General features: G+C 46.4%; 1 protein-coding gene across 3 annotated transcripts in view; it reads left to right on the forward strand.

Annotated features, from left to right (window-relative positions):
• FGFRL1 (fibroblast growth factor receptor like 1) overlaps positions 1–22,582 on the forward strand; it is a 191,499-nt gene extending 168,917 nt beyond the window's left edge. For all 3 annotated transcript variants that reach the window (XM_050896517.1, XM_050896515.1, XM_050896516.1), the window contains exons 4-7: positions 7,912–7,992; positions 13,428–13,712; positions 18,786–19,139; positions 22,074–22,582. In XM_050896517.1, coding sequence (XP_050752474.1) covers positions 7,912–7,992; positions 13,428–13,712; positions 18,786–19,139; positions 22,074–22,483 — 1,130 coding nt within the window. In that variant the 3' untranslated portion in view covers positions 22,484–22,582. The remainder of the gene's footprint in view (positions 1–7,911; positions 7,993–13,427; positions 13,713–18,785; positions 19,140–22,073) is intronic.
• The last annotated feature ends 590 nt before the right edge of the window (positions 22,583–23,172 follow it).

The following is a 23,172-nucleotide window of genomic DNA, read 5'->3' on the forward strand; positions in this document are numbered from 1 at the left end:
AGTTCATTGGAGTTTTGTCCTGTCTGCCTCTGGCAGAAAGGAGGGTTCAGAGAGGAGGCTTGCTAAATTAGACCTCAATGACGGGAGGAAATTCAGAATTAGTCAAGATGAGGACTTTGCATCTTAATCTTATTCATTATTTCAAATCAGCCTTGGGATTCATCTATGGATCACCAATTCCAAGGGTCCTGAAGCCATAATTCAGACCTTGCAAAACCACAAAACAAGCTGAAAAATCACAAGGTCTCAAAAACGAGTATTTTGTTCCTTTTCCTCCAAGCTTTTAGGGTACATTTGTGTAGAGTTCTTCTTTACAATCACAGATGTTAAGAATTGTTATTCAATAACAAAAAAAATTAGATTCTCAAGTAGTCACTTGCCAGGATCAAGGTCCTCCAGAAACACCCCAAATATCACAAGATGAGCAATAAAAACCTGGCAGCTGGCAGTGGTAGCTTTCAGATAGAAATCATGTGCTAGCCAGTAGGTTGGGATGTGTTTCCCTGGCCATTGAGAGTTAATACCAGCTGAAATTCTAGTGAAACCTGGAGTGTTAATCCACATTAAGGAGATATGGGGAAAGCAAGTGCATTAATCCCCGCAAACCCAGTGATAAAGTTGTTACTGCCTGCCTACATATATACCTCATGGACCATTCATCTGGGCATCAGATGAACCAGTCGGGATAGCAGAAGACTCCCTAAAACAAAGTACGGAATGGTCTTTCCCTTGTGTTTCCCCTTAAATTCTAGCAAGTATTACAGGAAATCCTGAATTTATCTGAGATAAACTGCAAAGACATACTTTTTCAGATTGTACTTACTTTCATAGGTGTTTATCTTCTATCTACTGCACCATCAAGACTACTGAAAAATAAGTCCAATCACTTCCTGGTCTAAGTTTATGGTGTGTTCCCACCCCTCAGTTTTACTTGTTAGGCTCAGCAGAACAAATTCTGATTTAACTCTTAGGAAGGCCCAAGATCCACCTCCCACAAGCAACTTGTGTTTCGTCACTCACTAGACGTCTGCAGGAGCGAAGGACATTGGGGAGCAAATATGATGTGCAAATATGATGCATCTGGGTAAATGCAAGAGTCAGCTCTTAAAGCTGGGGTTCAGAGAGATCTCTTTCATCCATCCATGGGAGAAGGCCTCATTATAATTGTTCAAGCCTGACTGGATTGCATCACTTTCCCCCTCATTTCACTCCCTCCCCGCTTGCCTCCCTCCTTTTATTTACACCCCTTGTTCGGCAGCAGTGTTGAGCAGGGGCTGCCTTAATGATGCATGCTGATCGCTTCATTCCCTGTTGCCCCCCCATCGCCTTCCCCAGTGCTTTGAAGTGTGCTCAGGTCTCAGGCTCCAGTTCAGAGGTCACTTTGTTTATTTATGCAAAGCTGGCTCATCTGTGAAATGGGGCTTTCAAGGCCTTTGACATCAAAGACTCCAAAGCTGGTCCCATCAAGTCAGAGCAGGGACAGGCCTTGCATTGTAACAAATTAAAGCAACTTTGTGAATCATAGAGAAATATTACAGCCAGATTTTTGCTTCAAAAATTGGACCGTTGTTTTGACTCCTGGTTGCATGCTCAGCACGTAGTATTGGCCTGAAAACCAGTCATACCTGTTCAGCTAAAACACGAAGCCTTCATGGAGAGTATGTGGGTGAACAAAATTTGATCCTGGCTCGGTAACCATCTATGAATATTTCCCATCAGTTTCTCTCAGAGCTGGACCGTTATGCAGCATTTTCCATTTGTTTTAATTTTTAAGAGGGAATGGAACAATTCTGCTATGGTAATAAACAGTAACTATACCCCACTTATGTGGCACAGTTTGTCCCATAGGATTCCCAAAGTGCTTTGTCAATTGATGGAATTACATACAGAAATCCCTTTTCTGCAGAAATCCAGCCTGATTTGGGACAAGGAGTAGACCAAAAAGACACACGGCGGGCAATATGCATAAAGCATTGTGCTTTCTGGGGTGAGAAAGGGCAGTTTGGCCCATGACGTCAGCACTGATAATCAGGGCCTCATACACTCAGACATGTCATGTCTCATGCAAAACCAATCCCGTGACCGCCCCTTTCAGCCCCATCACACACTTCCCCAGCACAGCGCCAGCATCTCAGTCCTGTGGCATCTCAGACCTAGAAGCCAGCTTGGAATGAGATCCTGAAGCAAGAGAGAGGCAATGGCTGGAGAGCAGCTGGGGATCACGCCACTGGGGTGACATTCCTGAACAACGGCCTGATGCCTCTGGGTCCCTCCTGGCCCTGTCTTATATGGCCAGGTGCAGTATTTGGAGGGGAAGAGGGTACATGAGTTTGTCCCAAGTCTCCAAGTCTACCACCTGACATGATATCAGAGCCTTCCACTTCAGGTTTCTCGACCAGCCAGCATGCATTGTAACACCATGGAACCAAATCGTACAGTGAGGACACCTAAATCATGTATATGTTTTCTTAGCCTCAGATACTCATGACATAAAATTAGTCAGTGATTATTTTTCAAGGCAGGTTTTCCACTTCGTCTTCCAACTGGCTGCTCTCCTAAGCCTGTGATACTGTCCAAGAAGTCCAGTACAGGATGACCTTCCAATATAGGTCACAGAAAAGGGAGCTTGTAGGAAACTTCATCAGCTCATCCTTCTTAGCACTGCCTCTTGCGGTAATCTGCTGGCAGCGAAGCTGGCAGTGCTGCATAGCTGGTCCCTGCTGCCCTTTGGCTGCAGGCTGATTTTTTTTATGTACTATCACCCTGACCTGCCTGCCTCTGTGGGAGGTGACAAGAGCATGAGTAAGCAATCGGCTTATTAGGTCATTTTTGAATATAGCTAAGACTCATGTGATTTCTGCTACTAAGTCATCGTTTTGTATGCTGGTCATACATATCTGAATGTGGCTCTTTTTTTCAGGTCCACTCTCTGTCGAATAAGAATATTGCCAGGCCAGTTGCATTTGTAAAGCTTGGAGTGAAATGCAAACAGCAGGTCTTCAGATCTGGCACTGTTAACCAGGCTTCGGACTGCAGGTTTGGGCTGAACCAGATGCCTCCAAACTTTCAGGAAATTCGGCTTTGCTTTCAGTGTCATAGATACCCTAGGAGTGAGCAGGCTGATCAAAGTGTGTTTATGATACAGAAAGGTATCCATCCTTGCTAGCACAGGGACTAGAACAACTGCAAAAGTGTTTCCCTACTCTAGGAAACCACTTGATATTAAACTTAAAAAAATAAGAAAGTTCTTCAAAACAGGGAGAGACAGATTCTTTCTGTGCAGCCGCAGTACTAACTTTGGATGGGGCAGGTGGAAGTCAAATCTTGGTGATATCTGAATTAGACAGGGGTCTTCCATCCTAAGGGTGTTCCTGAGATATCTGTCTCCCACAGTGCTGTTCCACTTCATGTAATAATAAGCTCTTTTTTGGTTCTCTGAGACCACAGTTCAGAGCTTAAGACACTCACCCAAGGTGCAAGAGGGGAGGTTCAAATCCCTCTCTGAATGCAGCAGAAGAGGGACTTGACCCTGGGTCACTCACATCCCAGGTTAACACTTTATCATTATATCACTGGCTATTCTGCTGCCTCTCTCACACTTTTAAGTTTGACTGGACATTCCTGGGCTTCAGGGAATCTTCCCAAAATGAGTTTCATCCAATTTCTGGATCTCATGAATCAGCTTCTTTCCTACAGTTCTCAAGTGTGAGTTCGTTCAGAGACAGTCACGCTGAAGGTAGGAGCCCAATTCACTGCATATTGCAGCTGGAAGGGAGACTGCTGTAACATCCCTCACCCAGTGTGCAGCTCTGGGGGTGGGAAGGAGTAGTTTTGCTCCACATGAGTTTCCATGTTTATGGCATTTCCCCCCCCTCAAGACTTCTGCTATGTGTTGATAACGCTACCACATTCCTAACGAACGTGAAACGAGTTCTAGTGGATCTAAACCAACATGCCTAAATGCATGCAGTTACTTATTTCAATCTTGCTCCCCTGCCAAATTATGTATTTCATAGGCTCAGCACAGTGGCATTAGTTATCCTGATCTCTTCCCCCCAAAATGATTTTTTCTGTGTTTGGTAGGTTACTCCGCAGGTTTGCGATTTGGCAGGATAACAACCAAAGAAGCATCTTCAAAGGATCAAACAGATTCAGAGCAATTTTACTTACATCAAAAGCTTGGCAGCGTGTCAAGAGGTGTTGAGAACGCCAGTCAGTCCTTGTGTGTAGGCAGGAGGAGCGCACATGGGCTGACATACTGTAACATGAGGCAAGAGGCAAGGGAGGATATACTGCTCTTTGTACATCAAGCTGAGTAGGATTAAGATATAATTGACAGAACATCGCCACTTAAACGTCTTAACCACTTTTAAGATATTCGGCAGTTAACAATGGGCAGGAATCCTACATCTCTGACCACAGTTTTTCTTTCTTCTCCATTACCCAATACGTTTTTCTAATTGTGCTAAGGGATTTACTAAGTTCCCTGTCAGAGAGTATCCAAGATTTCATTCGTAGCACTACTGATATTTATGTGAAAAATTGTACAAGTGCCAGAAGATAATCGATTCAGTATTTTGACTGAAAGGAGACAATCTGTCATATGCAAGCCATCATATATAATGGGTATATTTGTATTCCCTGCATTCGGTTTGCCAAGGCTGTAAAAATATATTTGCAAAACACAGCACATGGGTTACTCGCCTCCTCTGTAACGCAGGCTGTGGGCCAGCCTCGGTGGAGCCTGGAGGGTACGTCTGCACTCACGGCACTACCCGAGAGTTAATGTTTCCTGAGTGCAACTGTGTTTCATGCTGCTTCCCTATGGTTTGGGCTGGGAGCTGGTCGGGGCACCCGGGAAAGCCTCTGGGTTTCCAGCGATGGACGGAGAGTGAGAGGGAGGTGGGAAGGGGCAGTCAGCTGGAGTGAGCTGCTTAAGTAAGAGCACGGCGTGCTGCTGCCCTGAAAGTTTTCTTTTCCCCTTGAAGTGACAGCTGTACATACCTCCAGGGGAAACCATGCCGAAGTAACCGCAAGGAGAAGAGAAGAATCTGTCAGGGGCGAGGGGGGACAAACCCATATGGCATTGCAGCCTCTCTGCTTAAGGGACAGCGGCAAACGAGAGCAGAGCATGTGTCAGCATAAAATGCCCCATGCTGAAGAGACAGGATGATTTTCCAAAATAGCGGAAACTGGGGTGAGGATGGGGTTAAACACACATTCTTCTCGCACAAAGACTGCACACAAGTTTATGCACTAAACACTGTTTAAGCACAACCCAACTTCTAAAACAACTGTAAAGAGCAGTTCTAATATTTGTACATTTTCAGGGGGCATGCTCATGTATAAGCTGAGATAAGTTTTTCCTCTCTGCCACAGAGATTACAGAAAGAAATTTGCTCTCTTTTGCTCATGAGACCTTCTTCTTACGGGTTTTAGGAATTGGGAATTTGGAGGGATTCATGCCTTAGGTCAGATGTTTCCACTTCTCTTTTTTTTTTTTTTTTAACACCATTGCGGAGCAGTTCCTTATTGAGGTGAACTTTTTCCCAGCCTTCACCTGACCTATCTCTGAAAATCAAACTTTACACACTTCAGTGCACTTTAGCTAGGAGCTGAGCAGCTCTTGATCAAGATCTTCACCTCAAATCCAGCTGCCATATGGGACTGTGCCACCTGTAGAGCACAGAAGTAGCTTTGGAAGAGCCATACTTTGCTGCACGGTCACCTGTAAGTGCCCAAAGTCCCGGGTGGACCTCCTTCCTGGTGTGATGCATTGCTATAAGAGGATGCTCTGAGCTGAGCACTTGTGCAGTAGAGGTCGGGCTGTTACTAGAGGAGGAAAAAACTTCACATCCGGGCACTGCAGAGATGTGAGGCCACCAGCATCACCCGGGTTGCAGAAGGAGGCTCAGGGCACTCTCCTGCTCCCTCGGCCCTCGTGGAGACCTTGTAGGTGGCCATATCACAGCGGTAATTTGAAGTGGGGGCTGCTGGAGAGGTGGGGATTTCACCTTGTGGTGATTTCTGTTTCTCCTAGCAATACAGGGCACAGAGTTGAGACCTTGATCCTCCTCTGTGATAGTGGTATAGACAACTAGAGTGATAAGGGACAAGGTGGTGTGTTGTTTATACAGGTGGATGGGTGGTCTTAATTAAAAAAAAAACACCACCACAAACAGCTTTTCAATTCAATATTGCTTTCTCCAGCCATAGCTTTGCATTCAGCATCCCTTGAGGGCTCATTTGACCCCAGACCTGCTTGCTTTCCTGATTTTGTATGGAAGCTGAAAGGCAAATTAGTGGCCCAAATTCCACAGCTTGTGCTCTGTGTGAATGATCACTTAAGTCTTCCTCCACTTCCTAGGTTTAATTATCTGTAATTTTGATTTATACCATTATTTGCATAGAAGGTACAGCGGATCAGCTCCTCCTGGGGAACAGCAACCTGTAAACATAAACAAAGAGGCTTTTGATGATTGACATCATCTACCTGGACTTGTGCAAAGCATTTGACACTGTCCTGCACGACATCCTTGTCTCTAAATTGGAGACATGGATTTGGCGGATGGACCACTTTGTGGATAAGGAATTGGCTGGATGATCGCACTCAAAGAGTTGCGGTCAACGGCTTGATGTCCGAATGGAGAGCAGTGACGAGTGGCATTCCTCAGGGGTCGGTATTGGGACCGGCGCTGTTTAATATCTTTGTCAGCAACATGGACAGTGGGACTGAGTGCACCCTCAGCAAGTTTGGCGACGACACCCAGCTGTGTGGTGCGGTTGACACACTGGAGGGAAGGGATGCCATCCAGAGGGACCTTGAGAGGCTTGAGAGGTGGGCCCGTGCGAATCTCATGAAGTTCAACAAGACCAAGTGCAAGGTCCTGCACATGGGTTGGGGCAATCCCAAGCACAAATACAGGCTGGGCAATGAGTGGATTGAGAGCAGCCCTGAGGAGAAGAACTTGGGGGTGATGGTTGATGAGAAACTCAATGTGACCCAGCAAGGTGCATTTGCAGCCCAGAAAGCCAACCGTATCCTGGGCTGCATCAAAAGAAGCATGACCAGCAGGTCGAGGGAGGTGATTCTCCCCCTCTACTCTGCTCTCCTGAGACCCCACCTGGAGTACAGCCTTCAGCTCTGGGGCCCCCAACATAAGAAAGACATGGACTTGTTGGAGCGAGTCCAGAGGAGGGCCATGAAGATGATCAGGGGGCTGGAGCATCTCTCTTATGAAAACAGCCTGAGAGAGTTGGGGTTGTTCAGCCTGGAGAAGAGAAGGCTCTGGGGAGACCTTCTAGCAGCCTTCCAGTACCTAAAGGGGGCCTACAGGAAAGCCAGAGAGGGACTTTTTACAAGGGCATGTAGTGATAGGACAAGGGGTAATGGCTTTAAACTGAAAGAGGGTAGATTTAGATTAGAGGTAAGGAAGAAGTTCTTCACTGTGAGGGTGGTGAGGCACTGGAACAGGTTGCCCAGAGAAGTTGTGGATGCCCCATCCCTGGAAGTGTTCAAGGCCAGGTTGGCTGGGGCTTTGAGCAACCTGGTCTAGTGGAAGGTGTCCCTGCCGATGGCAGAGGGGCTGGAACTAGATGATCTTTAAGGTCCCTTCCAACCCAAATCATTCTATGATTTTATGATTCTATGATTCTATGATTTTGTCAGCTATTAACAGAAACATTGATTAATCTCCCATTGATTTGGTAGCCTGCCGAAAAGCTCATAAAACAGCAAACTAAATTGTCCATTAAAGTGGCCAGGCTGTAAGTGCCAGGATGTGGATGCCAAATATATGTTGAGTGTGTTTCAGGTGCATGGTGCCTCTAGGAGGAAATGTAAACTCTTGTTATCATACTGCTGCGCTGCAGGAGACCTTTTTAACATCTTCCCTTTCCTTTCCTTTGCAGATGATGCCAGCTCAGGAAAGGATAGCCAGGTACCCGAAGGCTCCAATGGAGAATATGAAGATCATTCTGGGAAGCAATGGGGTAAGGAGCAGTGTATGTTTTTTGATTTTCCTCGGTTCTTGGTTCAGTGCTGTTCATGCGGCACATTTCTCAGTTGCTGAAGGAAAGGAAAGGCAGAGCGACCGGAGTGAGTTCTCCCTACAGATGGTCAAATAATAAACAGAGCATCAGCTGAACATGTCGGTGTGAATGGATCCCATCCAGGGGTCCTTCTGTGAAAAGCAGCCCGTGGTCCGCTCTAGGGCCCCCTGCCATGTACCCCAGCATGGTTCTCCCTTGCATTTGTTTTTCTGGGCAGTGACTTTCTTTTGCATGTGCAGCTATTATAGCTTTCATAGACTCTCTATAAAAGGCATATTGACTTTTACAGCAATATTTCCAAAAGCCTTCAGTGCCAACATAACACTGCTCCCACTGAGGGCAAATGCGAGGTCTGACTTCACTTCAGGAGAATTAGCATTAGGCCAAAGTTGAGTATTTTTTAAAATTACCCTCTCTTTTAGACACCTGCATGAACTTCTCTAAGCCCTGAACTGTTCAAGCATAGGATTTTGAAGCTGTTGCAGAGCTTTGGGGAACTGCTAAAATCTCACTTGGAACAGGTTCTGAATCACCGCAAGACTTGCGAGTCCAAAGTTTGGTCCAAGCACTCCTTGAAGGACAATAAGTTGTCAGGCTGATGCCAAACAGCTTTTGGCCATTACTGACAGGAGTGCGATGTGAGTGTATGACCTCGAGGGATGAAGCACAGCATTTTCATTTTGCTCTTGCAGTACATCCCTCCTTTTAATTTTATAATACAGAGATGGCTTTGTACCACATTCATGGCCAGGGTGTAACCTCATAGCAATGGTAGGGGTGGAACCTGTCAAGCTTTCACCGTATGAGTCCCCACCACTTGAGCTGAGGCCAATTTTCTTCAGGAGCTGGCAAACAAGGGATGTGGTGTGCTGTGGTGTAGTCCAGGCCACACCTGGAGGAAGTAGTGCTGTAATAGCTTTGAATTACAGATTCATCTGAGACTGAGCTTGCTCTGGGAGAGGAAGGTAACCTCCACTCATTCTGGAAAAGGATGACATTTTAGAGCTAGAGAAAGGGTGGCTTAGATAAACTACAGGTCAGGAGTCCTTCAGGAGGAATTCAGCAGCTAGCAAGAAAAGCTGCCATCTCTCCGCTCTCCATTACCCTGGTGAAGATAGGAGCAGACACTGAATGCCGTGGCAGATGTGCTCCTGGTAGAGCTGGTGGGTGATGGATCAATACAACAATAATATTATGGAAAAAGATGTAAGCACTACTAAAATTATTAGGCAGTGACAATCTCATACCAGATTGTGTCTTACTCTGTGCTGCCCTGTCCCAGTCCTTCTTTGTGATGCAGAATTTTCCTGCACTTCTGCTTTTTCCCCTTTCCCTCCCTCCTGTCTCCTCTCCCCAAGCAAGGAAATGGCTGGGGCAGGCCACACACACACCCAAGCCCTTTCCATCAGCAGCGTTCACCAGCAAATTACTGGTGTGAGCTTGTGTGCAGGGAGAGTCAGTGTATGTCTGCAGGTCTCTGGAGGATAATGGGTGAAGGAGCAGTTTGTGTTTGCAGAGTCCTGGGCCCTAGAGAAGTGGGAGAGGAGAAGCATGGTAAAAAACATCTCCACTTTGCTTTCCAGCTACCATCATGGAGTGATATCACTGGGGAGAGGTCCTGCCCCCATGAAGAGCAGGAAGCTGATGTGGAGAAAGATAGATACCCCTATCCACATCTTCCCACAACTGACTGAGCTCTTATCCAAAATACTTGGAAGTGTTTCAATACTGAGTCGTGTCGTGACACGTTTTTGTATAAGTATCATGAAAGCTTGAAGTGGTACTGACCGTCACTATGTGGAGGTAATTGTGGCGGATTGCAGCAGACTACATGTTTTAGCTAACCACCTCACTTTGTATAAGCAATGTCTGACAGGAGCCTCTGGGACTAATCCATGCACCTCGAGGTGTCCCACAGGGAGAGGAGACTGCTGAATTCCTTCCCAAGTCTTTGTGCTGACAGCCTTCTGTTTCATTTAATTTTCTTTAGCTTGAATAAATCTTCATGGTAAACAGCATTTCAGCAAGGCACCCGTATACAACACTGTCTCTTTGTCCCCATCCACTTGTGTTTTCCCTTGCTCTTGTGTGTGGCATAATTTATACTGTACAAATGTGCAGTTCATGTTTATGAAGCAAACGCCAAGTGATGTGGAGGAGAACAAGTATGTGAAGTATAAATAACACAGAGGCACTTTGTAATGGCCTTCTCTGGCACTCCAACAAGCAAAACTTCTGTAAATGGTACAGATTCGGGGACAGACATTTACTAGCACCAACTCAAAAGAGATTTTTTCTGCCTCTCTCTCACACTGCTGCTTCTCCCTCTTTCTCCTTTGTGCTTGCTGGGTCTCTTTTTCTCTCTTATGTGTGTGTCTCTCTTTTCTCCTTTTTTGTTAACTAGTTTTTCTAAACTTGTCTGATTCAGGCTTTTGTCAAGGAAACATTCAGGACTGTATAAATGGGATCTGGTTTCAGCATATTGCACACAGCCTGGAGTAGCTTTTGAGACCACATAATCACTTAACCTTCTTTAAACAGAAGAAGAAAGAAAGACAGAAAGAGCTAAAGAAGTTTAGCTTTACCTGTAGTTTGGTATGTATCTGGGCAACAATGTACGAGGAGTGAATGCAAAGATTCAGACAGATTCATGGGAGTCTCAGTGGGAGGAAAACTAGAAATGTTATAGGCCTGACTTTTTGGGAGGAAAGAGAGTTTCTGTCTTGCAATGCCCTTACTGAGCAGGGACACCACCAAGTCGTTGTGAAATATTGCTGTGGAAGCAGGGAAGAGGTAAGGGCAGGTGAGAGCTTAGAGTCACTCACTTGACTCTTCACTCTGCATGGGCAGTGTGACTGTCCTGTCTCCAGCCTGCTCTTTGATATGTTAGTCCCAGCCCAGGAATCAATCCAGCGAGGATCTACCCTACCTGGACCTGCAGTTCCTTGTCTTGGAGTAAATTACTGCCGTATTAGAGGATAACTGTTTAGACCCATTTCACAGCTGGTTCTTAACCTCTCCATGCACCTTGCAGGCATTTACTCCATTTCCACAATGACAGCCCTTATCAGCACATCTCCCTCAGCTCAGACTCAGACTTCGGCATGTCACTGCTCACAGTGTGCAGCTCTGACAGGGTTAATTGTCTCTCTGGGAGGGTGATTGTTTTTGCCAGGAGGGGGCCTCCTCTTGCAGCAGACCCCCAAGGGAACACCCAGCAATTTACTCACCGCGACCTGCGGAGTGGGTTAGTATGTCACACTTGCTGCTCAGCTGTCATGGCAAGGACTTTCGGTGCTGGGGTTGCTCCGGTTCATTAGATTACACATGAAAGCCTCTGTATGGAGAGTAAAGCATTTCTGAGCAAGAGTTTGAAATAACATGAGATGGCTGGGATCCAAAATGATAGCCAAGGGGGGCAAGGGAAGGCTGTGGAGGCAGATGGTTTCCCCTACAGAAAAGGACTCTGAAGAGAGGGGTATGCCAAAGGGTGTCTTCTTCCGAGAGGGAGGGATGTTGGGCAAGGCTGCAGGGGGGTGAGGACTGAGGGATATGTTCACAGACCTCAGAGGGCAATGGCTGCCGTCCCCCAGTGCTTGGAGAGAGGAAGCTGCAGACCAGCCTCCTCTACCCAGCAAAGCTCCGCTATAATGCACATCCCAGACCTTCTGGCCCTCAGCCCTGAGCAGCAGGGCTGGCTCTCTAGTAGAGTCCCACCGTGCTGTCCTGTAGCTAACTTCCCTGATACCTGAAGCACAACGTTCTCAGCTTGCTTTGGTGTGTTACATGCTACTGAGGTTGTGACTTTCCAGTTGCTGTTGGCAAAGGCCAGTGGCTGATGGCCATAATTCAACCCAGTGTGCCACAGAGCAGGCCACTCATTACCTATTTCTCTTATTTCCGAAGAAAAGGATCAGGGAGGATTTACCAGGGAAGTGCAAAAATGCAGAGTGACTGCCCTTTGGGGCTGAAGAATAAGATCATGGTAAGCAAGAAATAGGGTTCAAAAGCAGGGGGAGAAACCTGTTGTGGAAATGCTGAATGGACTTGGAGGAGAAACTGGCTTTGCCAAAATAAAAAAAGAGGACAGGTGAATTTGGCAGTATTTTGGATGTAGGGGGAGAGTGCCAAGTGGGAGTCAGAAGTGGTGTTTATCTCAGCAGGAGACTACAGTTAGAAGTACCCCTGGACTGGCATTACGTAATTAAAGTAACTGTGAGAAATTTGTAATTTCTTTTTAATTCTTCATTACAGGATACTATTAGACAAACTGTTGCCTTGCAACAGATCACGTTCTATTGTTTCAACTGTCTTAAAAGTTTTTGCAAAGATTTTTTTCTTTCTATTGATTAGTTAGACCAACTCATGACTTTACAGGAAAACTCTCTGCAAGTCAGTAAAGCTACTAGGGTGTAAAGGTGCCAGCTCTTTTCCCTCTGGAATTCTGACATAATCTGAATTAAAGTTAGGTGCAGTCGAGGGTATAAGTTTCAGATTTTGCCAGGTGGGGACCTTGCATTTCTCTCGTGTTCTTGTCACTGCCGTTAGAAATATTGGTGATTTCCTTGCTAAGACAAGGTGACTATCTTAACCCATGATTCTGTCCACCAGCAACTGTTGCTTCAGCTTCTCCATTTTTGGGATGAACTGGCATGGGATATCTTCTAATAACAAACTCAAGGGCTTTTTATTGGGTCTTTCCATTTGTTTGTTTGCTTCTTTGGGCCTTTCAACGTGAATGCTTCATAAATTAATGTTGAATGAATTGGATACATTTAAGTTCATATCAATGTATAAAAGTCTGGCACACTTCTAAGAATTTCCTACATATTGAAAAAATGTTAACTCTTCTTAAGTCCCATTAAAGCCAGTGAGAAATAAGGGGCAAAACATCTTCAGAAAACGAAACTTCAAGTGACCAGCAAAAGATTGAGAAAATGGTCAGCCTGTCAGGAATTTGAGGTTTTTCCTTTCGTCTTGGCTAAGGGCTTGCATTTGTGGCATGGAGTATGGTAACAATTATAATGTGATTATGGGGCCACATTTTGCTTTCAGCTACAACAGTGTTATTTTGGTATTATTTTGTGAGATGGTCTGACGCAGTTGCCTTACCGACACTGAGAAATTCCAGGGTTGTGCTATGCAGAAGGCTAATGCGGTGGCCATAGCAGTCTAGTAGACATTCAAATGCGTCAGGCTGGATGGTGTCTCCTTTCTAAGGAAATCAGTTTGAGCTGATAAGGGAGAGTGTGATACACTGGTATGTATGGGGCTGCCAGGTGCCTCTCAAGCAAATTTGGCCATAACGCTTGACAGCAGTACCCTTCTTTGCATGCCCTTTGCTCACCACAGTCAATTTTTCATGCCTTTTGCAGCCCGGCCCAGGTTCACGCAGCCTGCCAAGATGAGACGGAGAGTGATCGCCCGTCCTGTTGGCAGCTCCATCCGCCTGAAGTGTGTGGCCAGTGGGAACCCACGGCCTGACATCACGTGGCTGAAGGACAATAAGCCCCTCACACCCCAAGAGATTGGGGAGAACAAGAAGAAAAAGTGGACGCTGAACCTGAAGAACCTGAAGCCAGAGGATAGTGGGAAATATACCTGCCGAGTGTTTAACAAAGTTGGAGAAATCAATGCAACATACAAAGTTGAAGTAATCCGTAAGTGCAGCCTCTGGGGTGGAGAGGCAGGGAAGGAGCTTTGAGAAGGGGGCTGGCTGAGTAAAGAGAGCGTGATGGCAAATGTGCAGTGCCGATAGCTGGACACAGAAATGGGAAAGTGTTAAAAACATCAGCAGAGACAGAGAAAACATTACTGAAACTCTAGAATAAACCTAACACCTGGGCAAGACAAAGTAGCAACAATACAGTTTAGTAGCTGAAATGAGGAGAGATACTTGGGAAACAGTCATCTCTAAGGGCACCTGCATGGTAAATGTTCACCATTGCCCAGTTCAATCTTATACTACCAACAGACTCAATTCAAGGACAGCCTGAGAACTAACTGAGAAAGCCCTTTCATGTACTATAGAAGAGGAGTGGAAATATTTAGGATGGCCCAGATTACTCTATCAGACCGGTAATAGGATGAAACCAATCAACTGAAAATTTAGTTGTGGTGGGTTGACCCTGGCTGGATGCCAGGTGCCCACCAAAGCCGCTCTATCGCTCCCCCTCCTCAACTGGACAGGGGAGAGAAAATATAACGAAAGGCTCATGGGTCAAGACAAGGACAGGGAGAGCACTCAGCAATTACTGTCACAGGCAAAACAGACTCGACTTGGGGAAAAAAAATTAATTTAATTTATTACCAGTCAAATCAGAGTAGGATAATTAGAAATAAACCAAATCTTAAAAACGCCTTCCCCCCACCCCTCCCTTCTTCCGAGGCTTGACTTTACTCCCAAATTCTCTACCTCCTCCCACCAAGCAGTGCAGGGGGATGGGGAATGGGGGTTGTGGTCAGTTCATCACACGTTGTTTCTGCCGCTCCTTCCTCCTCGGAGGGAGGACTCCTCACACTCTTCCCCTGCTCCAGTGTGGGGTCCCCCCCCAAGGAAACAGTCCTCCATGAACTTCTCCAACATGAGTCCTTCCCACAGGCTGCAGTTCTTCACAAACTGCTCCAGTGTGGGTCCCTTCCACGGGGTGCAGTCCTTCAGGAACAGACTGCTCCAGCGTGGGTCCCCCGTGGGGTCACAAGCCCTGCCAGCAAACCTGCTCCAGCCTGGGCTCCTCTCTCCACGGGGTCACAGGTCCTGCCAGGAGCCTGCTCCAGCGCGGGCTTCCCACAGGGTCACAGCCTCCTTTGGGCATCCCCCTGCTCCGGCGTGGGGTCCTCCACGGGCTGCAGGTGGATATCTGCTCCAGCATGGACCTCCATGGGCTGCCGGGGGACAGCCTGCCTCACCATGGTCTTCCCCACAGGCTGCAGGGGAATCTCTGCTCCGGCGCCTGGAGCACCTCCTCCCCCTCCTTCTTCACTGACCTTGGTGTCTGCAGAGCTGTTTCTCTCACATATTCTCACTCCTCTCTCGGGCTGCAATTGCTGCTGCGCGGTAACTTTTTTCCCCTTCTGAAATATGTTATCCCAGAGGCACTGATGGGCTTGGCCTTGGCCAGTGGCGGGTCCGTCTTGGAGCCGGCTGGCATTGGCTCTGTCATCAGACATGGGGGAAGCTGCTAGCAGCTTCTCACAGAGCCACCCCTGTAGCCCCCCCACTACCAAAACGTTGCCACACAAACCCAATACATTAGTCTAGATAGCTGTAATAGGAGGCCCACTTCATTAGAGAAGTCTCCCAAGGGAATTAGCAGAAATCTTATGACTAGAGTGATTAGCTAGACAAGGCTTTAGGGCCAGAGTTTAAAAAACATTTGGCCATCTGAAGGTTCAGGTGGGTACAAATGAGATAGATACTAAAAAAAAAAAAAGTCCCGCTAGGGTCCTGTCTGTATCTTTAGATGCCTACATAGCTTTAAAGATTCAGCCCTTAGAAGATGAGCTGTGGGGGATTACCCTGCATTGTGGTGGGGTAGAGTAAATTGCTCTTCTTACTATCTAGCTATTCTGATTCTTGGTCTCTAATCTCCTGTTTCCCCTATTCTTACTGAAGGTAATTATACTCAAATCCTACCTAAGTCTACCAGAGAAGAGCTCTTATTCTTAAATCATTGTGCTTTTCTATGACATCATCATAAGTTGTCATGGAAATGATTACAGAGCAGCCAAATCAAGAAAGTGGAGAAGATGAGCTGAGTGGCGGGAAGATTGAATAGCCTTCATTAATGAGGAGCAAGGGCATGGAGGGCTATTTCCAGCCACACGGAAAGCATGTTGTTTGTCTGTCTGTGCATACATTTTAGCATGAGAAAGTTTATCCCAGTGTGAAAGATTGTTCTTAAAGGTAAAGATCTGTTCTCTGATAAGTCCTTTCTATAGAATCACAGGAATTAAAAGCACATGTGGGGAGCTCTGTTGGGCTCCAAAGGCACAAACCTGCTGGACATCTGGGATTGATAAAGATGCAGCTGTGTGGAGACAGTAAAAACATGTGTTTACACTAAAACCAGGAGCAGAGACAGGGAAATGAATCAAGCCCCATCCTAATGGCAGCTGTGGCATTTTCACTTCATCAAAACCAGACAGCACCAGGAACAAACCCCTTTCTGTGTCCCTGTTTATCTTGGTTTTTATCAACTTAAAGATGTATGTAACCTTTGTTTTCATTAGCTTTTGCTGGCTAGGAGTGAAAACAGTAACCAAAGCTGGAACCAGAGTCAAGGAGATAAGGGCATTAAGCAGTTTTCAGACATCTTTCTATTTTTAACATCATTCTGTGGAGCATTACAGGTTTTATTCAATTTCCTCCTTTCTTTTTTCCCCCTGAGCCTCCACTCCTAAGTCCTGCTTATCTCGGTCTCAGTCTCCCCAGCTGTGATTCCCGCTCGTAGTCCCAAGGCAAAGCCTATAGAGACCACTGTGGTATTTTTGTTTCCCAAACACATCTTTAGAGCCCTCATTATTGAAAGTATCACAGGAGTTTTTGAAAGAGGGTCCATTGTTCCTTCCTTTCACCCCAAAGCCAGTGCTGGTGGGAGCTGTTTTGTTACATGCTCAATCCAACAGAGTTTGCCATCAAAACCAGTTGATGATTACCAGCAGTTACCACCCGCTGTGATACCATAATTTCTCTCTGTGCCTAGGATAGAGGTTTGCAGTACCTCCTTGTCTGGAAACTGTGACTGATTTCTCTGATGCTAGCACTAAAAAAAATCCAAACATTCCTCAGAATGAGGGATATATTTTTCCTTTGACTTTATGTGGTGTTGACACAACCTAATGCTTACGATCATGCTGGAAAGGACGGTCTTGTGAACCTCTTGTGTTTGATTTCCTTTCCTACCATCTTGTTTCCTTCATCAGCTGAGACTTGAGACAGAAAATTTTGTGAGAAAGGAAAGATTTTGTTATTGGCTAGAAAAGCAAAAGCCTTCTGAGCTCTTCCTCCACAAAAATTTGCTCCATAGTGAGTGTGGGGACGATTAGACTGAAGATAGAAATAATAAAAGCAGAGAGATGAGGATGAAGTGAAGATCTTCCTCACCGGTAGTGCCTGTGGTCTCAGCTCCCCCAGCAGTGGATGACATGGCATGGGATGGCTTCCAGTAGAGTTTGGTCCCCATGGGCAGCCACCAGGCCCAGCAAGAGAGATGACAGGTGTCTCCTGAAGGACTCCCAGACAAAACATGAGACAATATGCACAGCCTGCCATTAGTCCGTGAAAGAAGGGGCCTTTTGCCATGCAATTTTGTCTGTCCTTAGGGAACATTTGGGAAGACCAAAAGGAGAAGGAACATGTCTTACCCCACCCCTCACTGTCCCCAAACTGGGGGTTGCCACAGTGGTTCTGGTGTGAACTCTCAACAGATATGTACTTGTAAATAATGTGGTAAAAACTGAGGTTGTGACTGAGAGTACATAAGCTTCTGTCATATTCACCTGTAAATTGCACCCTACCAGACATGGTGGTAAGAGACACAGCATCACAATCGCAGAGTGGCTGAGGTTGTAAGGGACCTCTGGAGGTCATCTGGTCCAACTCCCCCTGATCAAGGAGGGTCACCTAGATCCGGTTGCCCAGGACCACGTCCAGATGGCTTTTGAATATCACCAAGGATGGAGATGCCACAATCTCTCTGGGCAACCTGTGCCAGTGCTCGGTCACCCTCACAGTAAAAAAGTGTTTCAAGATGTTTAGAAGGATCCTCCTGTGTTTTAGTTTGTGCCCGTTGCCTCTGGTCCTGTCACTGGACACCACTGAAGAAAGCCTGGCTTCATCTTCTTTACACCCTCCCTTCAGATATTTATAAACATTGATAAGACATCGCCCAAATTTAATCCTGAAATGGGTTTTGGCCTTTTTGGCTAGTATCAGGCCATTTATCTTCTCTGGTCAAGACACAAGAAAGATCACTGCAGCCTCTGACCCTGTAGGTCAAGGTACATCATTAAGATCCCATTATTCTGAGAAATGGTCCCTGAGACATGGGGATAAGTGTGAGTACAAGGAAGGATGGCCCCTTTTGTCATCTCATAGCTGCAGCATACAGCAAGGGAATGGTGACATTCAGCAGTCCAGCCTGGATTTACAATACTTGCCAAGGAGCAGAAAGGCCAGGTCTGACTTGTGTGGTGTCAAGTAATACCACCACAAACTGGCTACCCAAATATAAATGCTTCATGAGTCACCTGAGAGAGCAGAAACACGGCAAAGACAGAAAAACCTTCTATAGGAGATTCTTAGGACTCTGTTTGCTTAGCTGTTAGGAGGGTTGTTCAGTGTACAGAAGAGAGGGCTGAAGAAAATATACCAAAATATAAGGGCTAAGAGGGAGAGCAAACTTATCTGTAGGTCTGATGCAGATAGAGTAACTTCCTTGTTAGAAACAGGAAGATTCAGGTTGAGCATGAGAAAAGACTTGCTAAGCCTCAGACAATGGAGGAGTTGTCTGGAGAGACTGGAGAGCATCTACCATTAGAGGCTTTGTCAGAGGCTGGGCAAATTTACATCAGGAGAGGTCTGCAGAAATCTCAGCCTGCCTTGGGGCAGGGAGTTGGACTAGACAATTATTTTGCATCCCTCCTACGCCTTTTTCCTATGTTTCTGCAATCACGAGTTAATGAGATTGGCAAACACATTTTTCCATGGAGCTCCCTGTGTTTTTGTGCAGAGAGGACAAGGTCTAAGCCCATCCTGACAGGGACGCACCCCGTCAACACAACGGTAGACTACGGTGGGACCACGTCCTTCCAGTGCAAAGTCCGCAGCGATGTCAAACCCGTCATCCAGTGGCTGAAAAGGGTGGAGTATGGCACAGAGAGCAAGTACAACTCAACCATCGATGTTGGGGGACAGAAGTTTGTTGTGCTGCCCACGGGGGAGGTCTGGTCCCGTCCCGATGGTTCCTACCTGAACAAACTGATGATTACTCGAGCCAAGGAAGAGGATGCAGGGATGTACATTTGCCTAGGGGCAAACACCATGGGCTACAGCTTTCGCAGCGCTTTTCTCACAGTCCTGCCAGGTGAGTTATGCCTTTTTTTCCCCCATCTGAACCAATAGTCTGCATCATGGTATTTATTAATACAACTACTGATGCCCATTGGGCTCCATGGCCCTCTGTGATGCTGTGCTGATTTAGGCTAGCCCAGTTCTGATAAGAATGAATGAGGGACTAAATCAACCCTGATTTAAATCAGCCCCTGCTGAAATCCTCTTGATGATGTTTCCTTTTCTCCCTTCATGGGGAATAATGATTCCAGCAAGGTGAAATAAAATGAATGATCTACTCCTGTATGGAAGAGGAGCTGGGAAAGGATACTGCAGTTGCAGGCACTACATCACTTCAGTGATAGGGTGCAGGACGTGAGAGGGGAACTGAATAGCAGCACAGTTTGCAACCCCATTCCCTGACGTTTCTCGTTTCTCTTGCTCTTATTTATGTTGCTTTTACTGGTAAAACGAAACAATGATACAGGCCCATAAAATGAGAGAAGAATGAAAACTGTCCCAGTCACAAGGAAAGGAAAAGAACGAGTGTGAAAGAGAGAATGCTTGATTAGTTAAATTCTTACCCAATGATCCCTTGGGGACCCTTGTACCAAACTCGCAGCTGCTTCCTTCTCTCCCCAGGCCTCAGAGCTGGTGGCCACGTCCAACTGAGACCGTATCGAGTGTGTTTGAGGCACACCATCCTCACTTTGTCATTTACTCCTTTGCCTCCTGACTATGCAGTTCTGCCCTGCAAAATATTTTTTATTGAAGAGAGCATTTCTTTCTGCCTCATCTTGCCATGTGAATCTAGCTTCAGATCTACCAGTTTTATGACAAAAATCAATCTTACTGCTTTTTCTTCCATTCACCACCACAAGGCCAACACAGCTAAGAGAAAGCAGGAGCTGGAGCCAATATCAGAACATTTTAGCTGTCAGGTCTAATGGGGTGTCTGCAATCAAGACACCAGTGAGAGACAGAGATCATTAACTCTTCCTAGCTGTTAGGACTAGTTTTCTGTGTAGGTAGTGGGGAAAATGCTCATGACTCCTGCAACTAAGGCAGCATTCTGCTCACTGATTGCCAAAGCAGCCATCAAGAGTCACTAGCTTGAATTTAGATACTGACAGCGGGTTGCCAAGTAAGAGAATGCTCTTGGCTTCTTCTTCTGCATCACTTAGATTTAAGACTAAACTCCAACTAGAAAGCCTGTCAATCCCAAAGAAAAGGCTGCGTGGGTGGTATATAACTCAAAGCCCCTGGGAGTTTCTGAACTATGAGAGTCTGATCCAGCTCCCACTGAAACCAGTGGGAGACTTTCCACTGATTTAAATGGGACTATAATGAGGCCTCATACCAGAACCAGAGCCTGTAGGCCTGTTGTTATTGGCAATGACGGAGAAGGAAAACCCAGCTTGCCCTTAGAGGCAAAGATGTGGTTGCAAGGCCATGAGTTAGAAAAACACCATTTTGCTTGTAAATCTACCAGATTTGACATAGACAGCTCCAAAGAATAATGTGGATGAATATCAAAACACTTTCATTTCAGCCCAGCAGAGGATTTCTGCCAACCAACATGAAGACTGTTGTTTTCGTGGTCAGCTGATGGGTCAGTTCTCTGATCCTGTCTTGCTTTGAGCCGGGGGCTGGACCAGATGACCTCCAGACTCCCCTTCCAGCCTAAATTATTCTGTAATTTCCAGTGTTGGTGAATCAAAATTTTGTTTGTTGAGGTCAACAGTATAGGTCCTTCTGACTTCAAAGAGACCACATGGTTTATATTTAATATTTCAAACTAGCCGTAGGATTATTTGTCAAGGAGAGAAAAAGACATTAGTGTCTTAAAGAAGTTTGGCTTGAAAGTTAAGTGATATATGTTTAAATATAACTTATTGGGCGATTTGGACAGCCTGTGGTTTTCAAAGTTTCTTGAGTGTCTCCCTGCAAGCTGAATTCTGTGCCTGGGTATTTTTCAGTGCTTTGGAAATCCCAGCTGGTAGCTATCTAGATGGGGATTTTGATAGCTAGGATCCTACCCCAGGACTGCTTTTGGTTCTATAAATCCAGAGATCAGGCTGAGAAACCAGAGTGGCTACCCAGGGATGTACAGGCTGCCAACAGCAGAGCGGGGAAGGGGGAGGTAGGTTTGAAAGATGCAGTCTGAAGCATCTTATCTCCTCCAGTAGCTGAAGTTGCTGCCCTTGGAGAGCCAACGGCAGCTCCAAAGAGACTGATGGAGGTAGAGCCCATTTGGCATAGGCAGCTGGACACACACTTTAATGCCATGTGAACTTTCAGTTCTCCATGGCTTGGGCACCAGGGAGGGGACACCAGCTCACCTATGTTTTTCCCATCCTTCAGCCTTCCTCCTGGCCACACAGGAAACTGAAGACAACCCCTCCAAAACACCACATTCATGCTGCCTGCCATGGCAGAGCATTGCTGAGTAGCTCCAGTATCGTACAGGGATACTAAAGAGTGTCTAAACCCCACACAGACACAGCTACACCTGGCAGAGGCGAGTGGGCAAGATGCCGTGGCTCTGTGCAACCCGATTGTGCCTCCTGGGCTGCTGACATGGAGGTATTACTGACACGTCTCGTGTTGTGTCCTCCGATCTGGGCAGCGAAGCCTACTCCATCGCAGAGTGACGGTGTTGGGAAACTCTCGCGGGCTGGCTCTAGTGCATCCATTAAAGCTTGGATAAGAAAGTTGAAAAATCCCCCAAAGACTCCCCTCCCGACCCCTAAACCAGAGAAAATGAGTTGCTTGTCCTTCCAGGAGCACTGAAAAGCAAAGCGGTTACCAAACATCATGTGCTGGCTTGATTTCTCCCTTGTTACTTGGTCTGGCAGGGTTGCCAGACAGCCTGTACAAAAGCCAGGCCAAGTGTGACATCTGTTTTGAATCCACTTTGCCTGCGTTTAATTAACTCTTTCTGTCTCTCTCCTGCCGTAATGTCCAGATCCCAAGCCTCCGAGTGCACCTGTGCCCCCTTCCTCGGCCAGCAGCCTGCCCTGGCCTGTGATCATCGGCATCCCTGCCGGAGCTGTCTTCATCTTTGGGACGATCCTCTTGTGGCTTTGCCAGACCAAGAAGAAACCCTGCTCCCCTCCAGCCGCTGCCCCCGTGCACCGGCCGCAGCCCCGGGACAGGATCTGCGTCTCCCAGGTCCCCGACAAAGACTGCATCTCCTCCATAAACTATGAGGAATATGTCGCCCAGCAGCAGCATTTACTGTCCCAAGGGCCTGCACTCGCCCCGGCCATGGCATCCAAAATGTACCCAAAGATTTACACGGACATCCACACCCACACCCACTCGCACGTGGAAGGCAAAGTCCATCAGCACCAGCACATTCAGTACCAGTGCTAAGAGGGCGGCCGTGTACAGTAGCTCGTTTGGGCTTTTCCTCGTGGTACCTCAGAAGAGACTGCTCCAAGTCAGCTCACACTGCCAGCAATAGGCAAAGCAGACAGAAAAGATTATATATATAATTTTAAATATATATATACATATATATATAATTGTATATGCGTGTGTGTATGTGTGTATATATATATGTGTATATATCTATATCTATCTATATAAATATATATATAATAGAGAAAGAAAGAGAGAGAAAAGAGATTTTTTTTTTTTTAATTATTGCAATCAGGATGTAGCCGAGGAATAATGAAGGAACTCCAAATCACAGCAGAGAGGCAGCCATCTCCAGCAGCGGAGCCTTCCCGGATTTTTTAATCGAGGTGGCGACAAGTGAGACAGGACACAGGGAAGTGAACCACCACCTCCTTCCTTGTGTTGCTAAAAGGAGCAAGAAGAGCAAGAGGTGACCGTGGTGCTTTTCTGGATGGGCACTGCTGTTCCTGTGCCTGCTGCGCATCACTTGTTTTGGTGGGAAGCCCCCAGACCTGTCCCGCTCTGAGTGACTCGAGCTCTAAAGTACCTGAAGTTTAGTGCCAAGGCACCAGAAGACATAACGAATTCATCTCTTCCAGGGGAAAAAAATAACACAAGAGGGTCTGGAAAAGCTAATTTCTGTTCACAACGTGAAATGCCGA

Source organism: Gymnogyps californianus, chromosome 4 (assembly GCF_018139145.2).
Source record: "Gymnogyps californianus isolate 813 chromosome 4, ASM1813914v2, whole genome shotgun sequence".
NCBI classification, from domain to species: domain Eukaryota; kingdom Metazoa; phylum Chordata; class Aves; order Accipitriformes; family Cathartidae; genus Gymnogyps; species Gymnogyps californianus.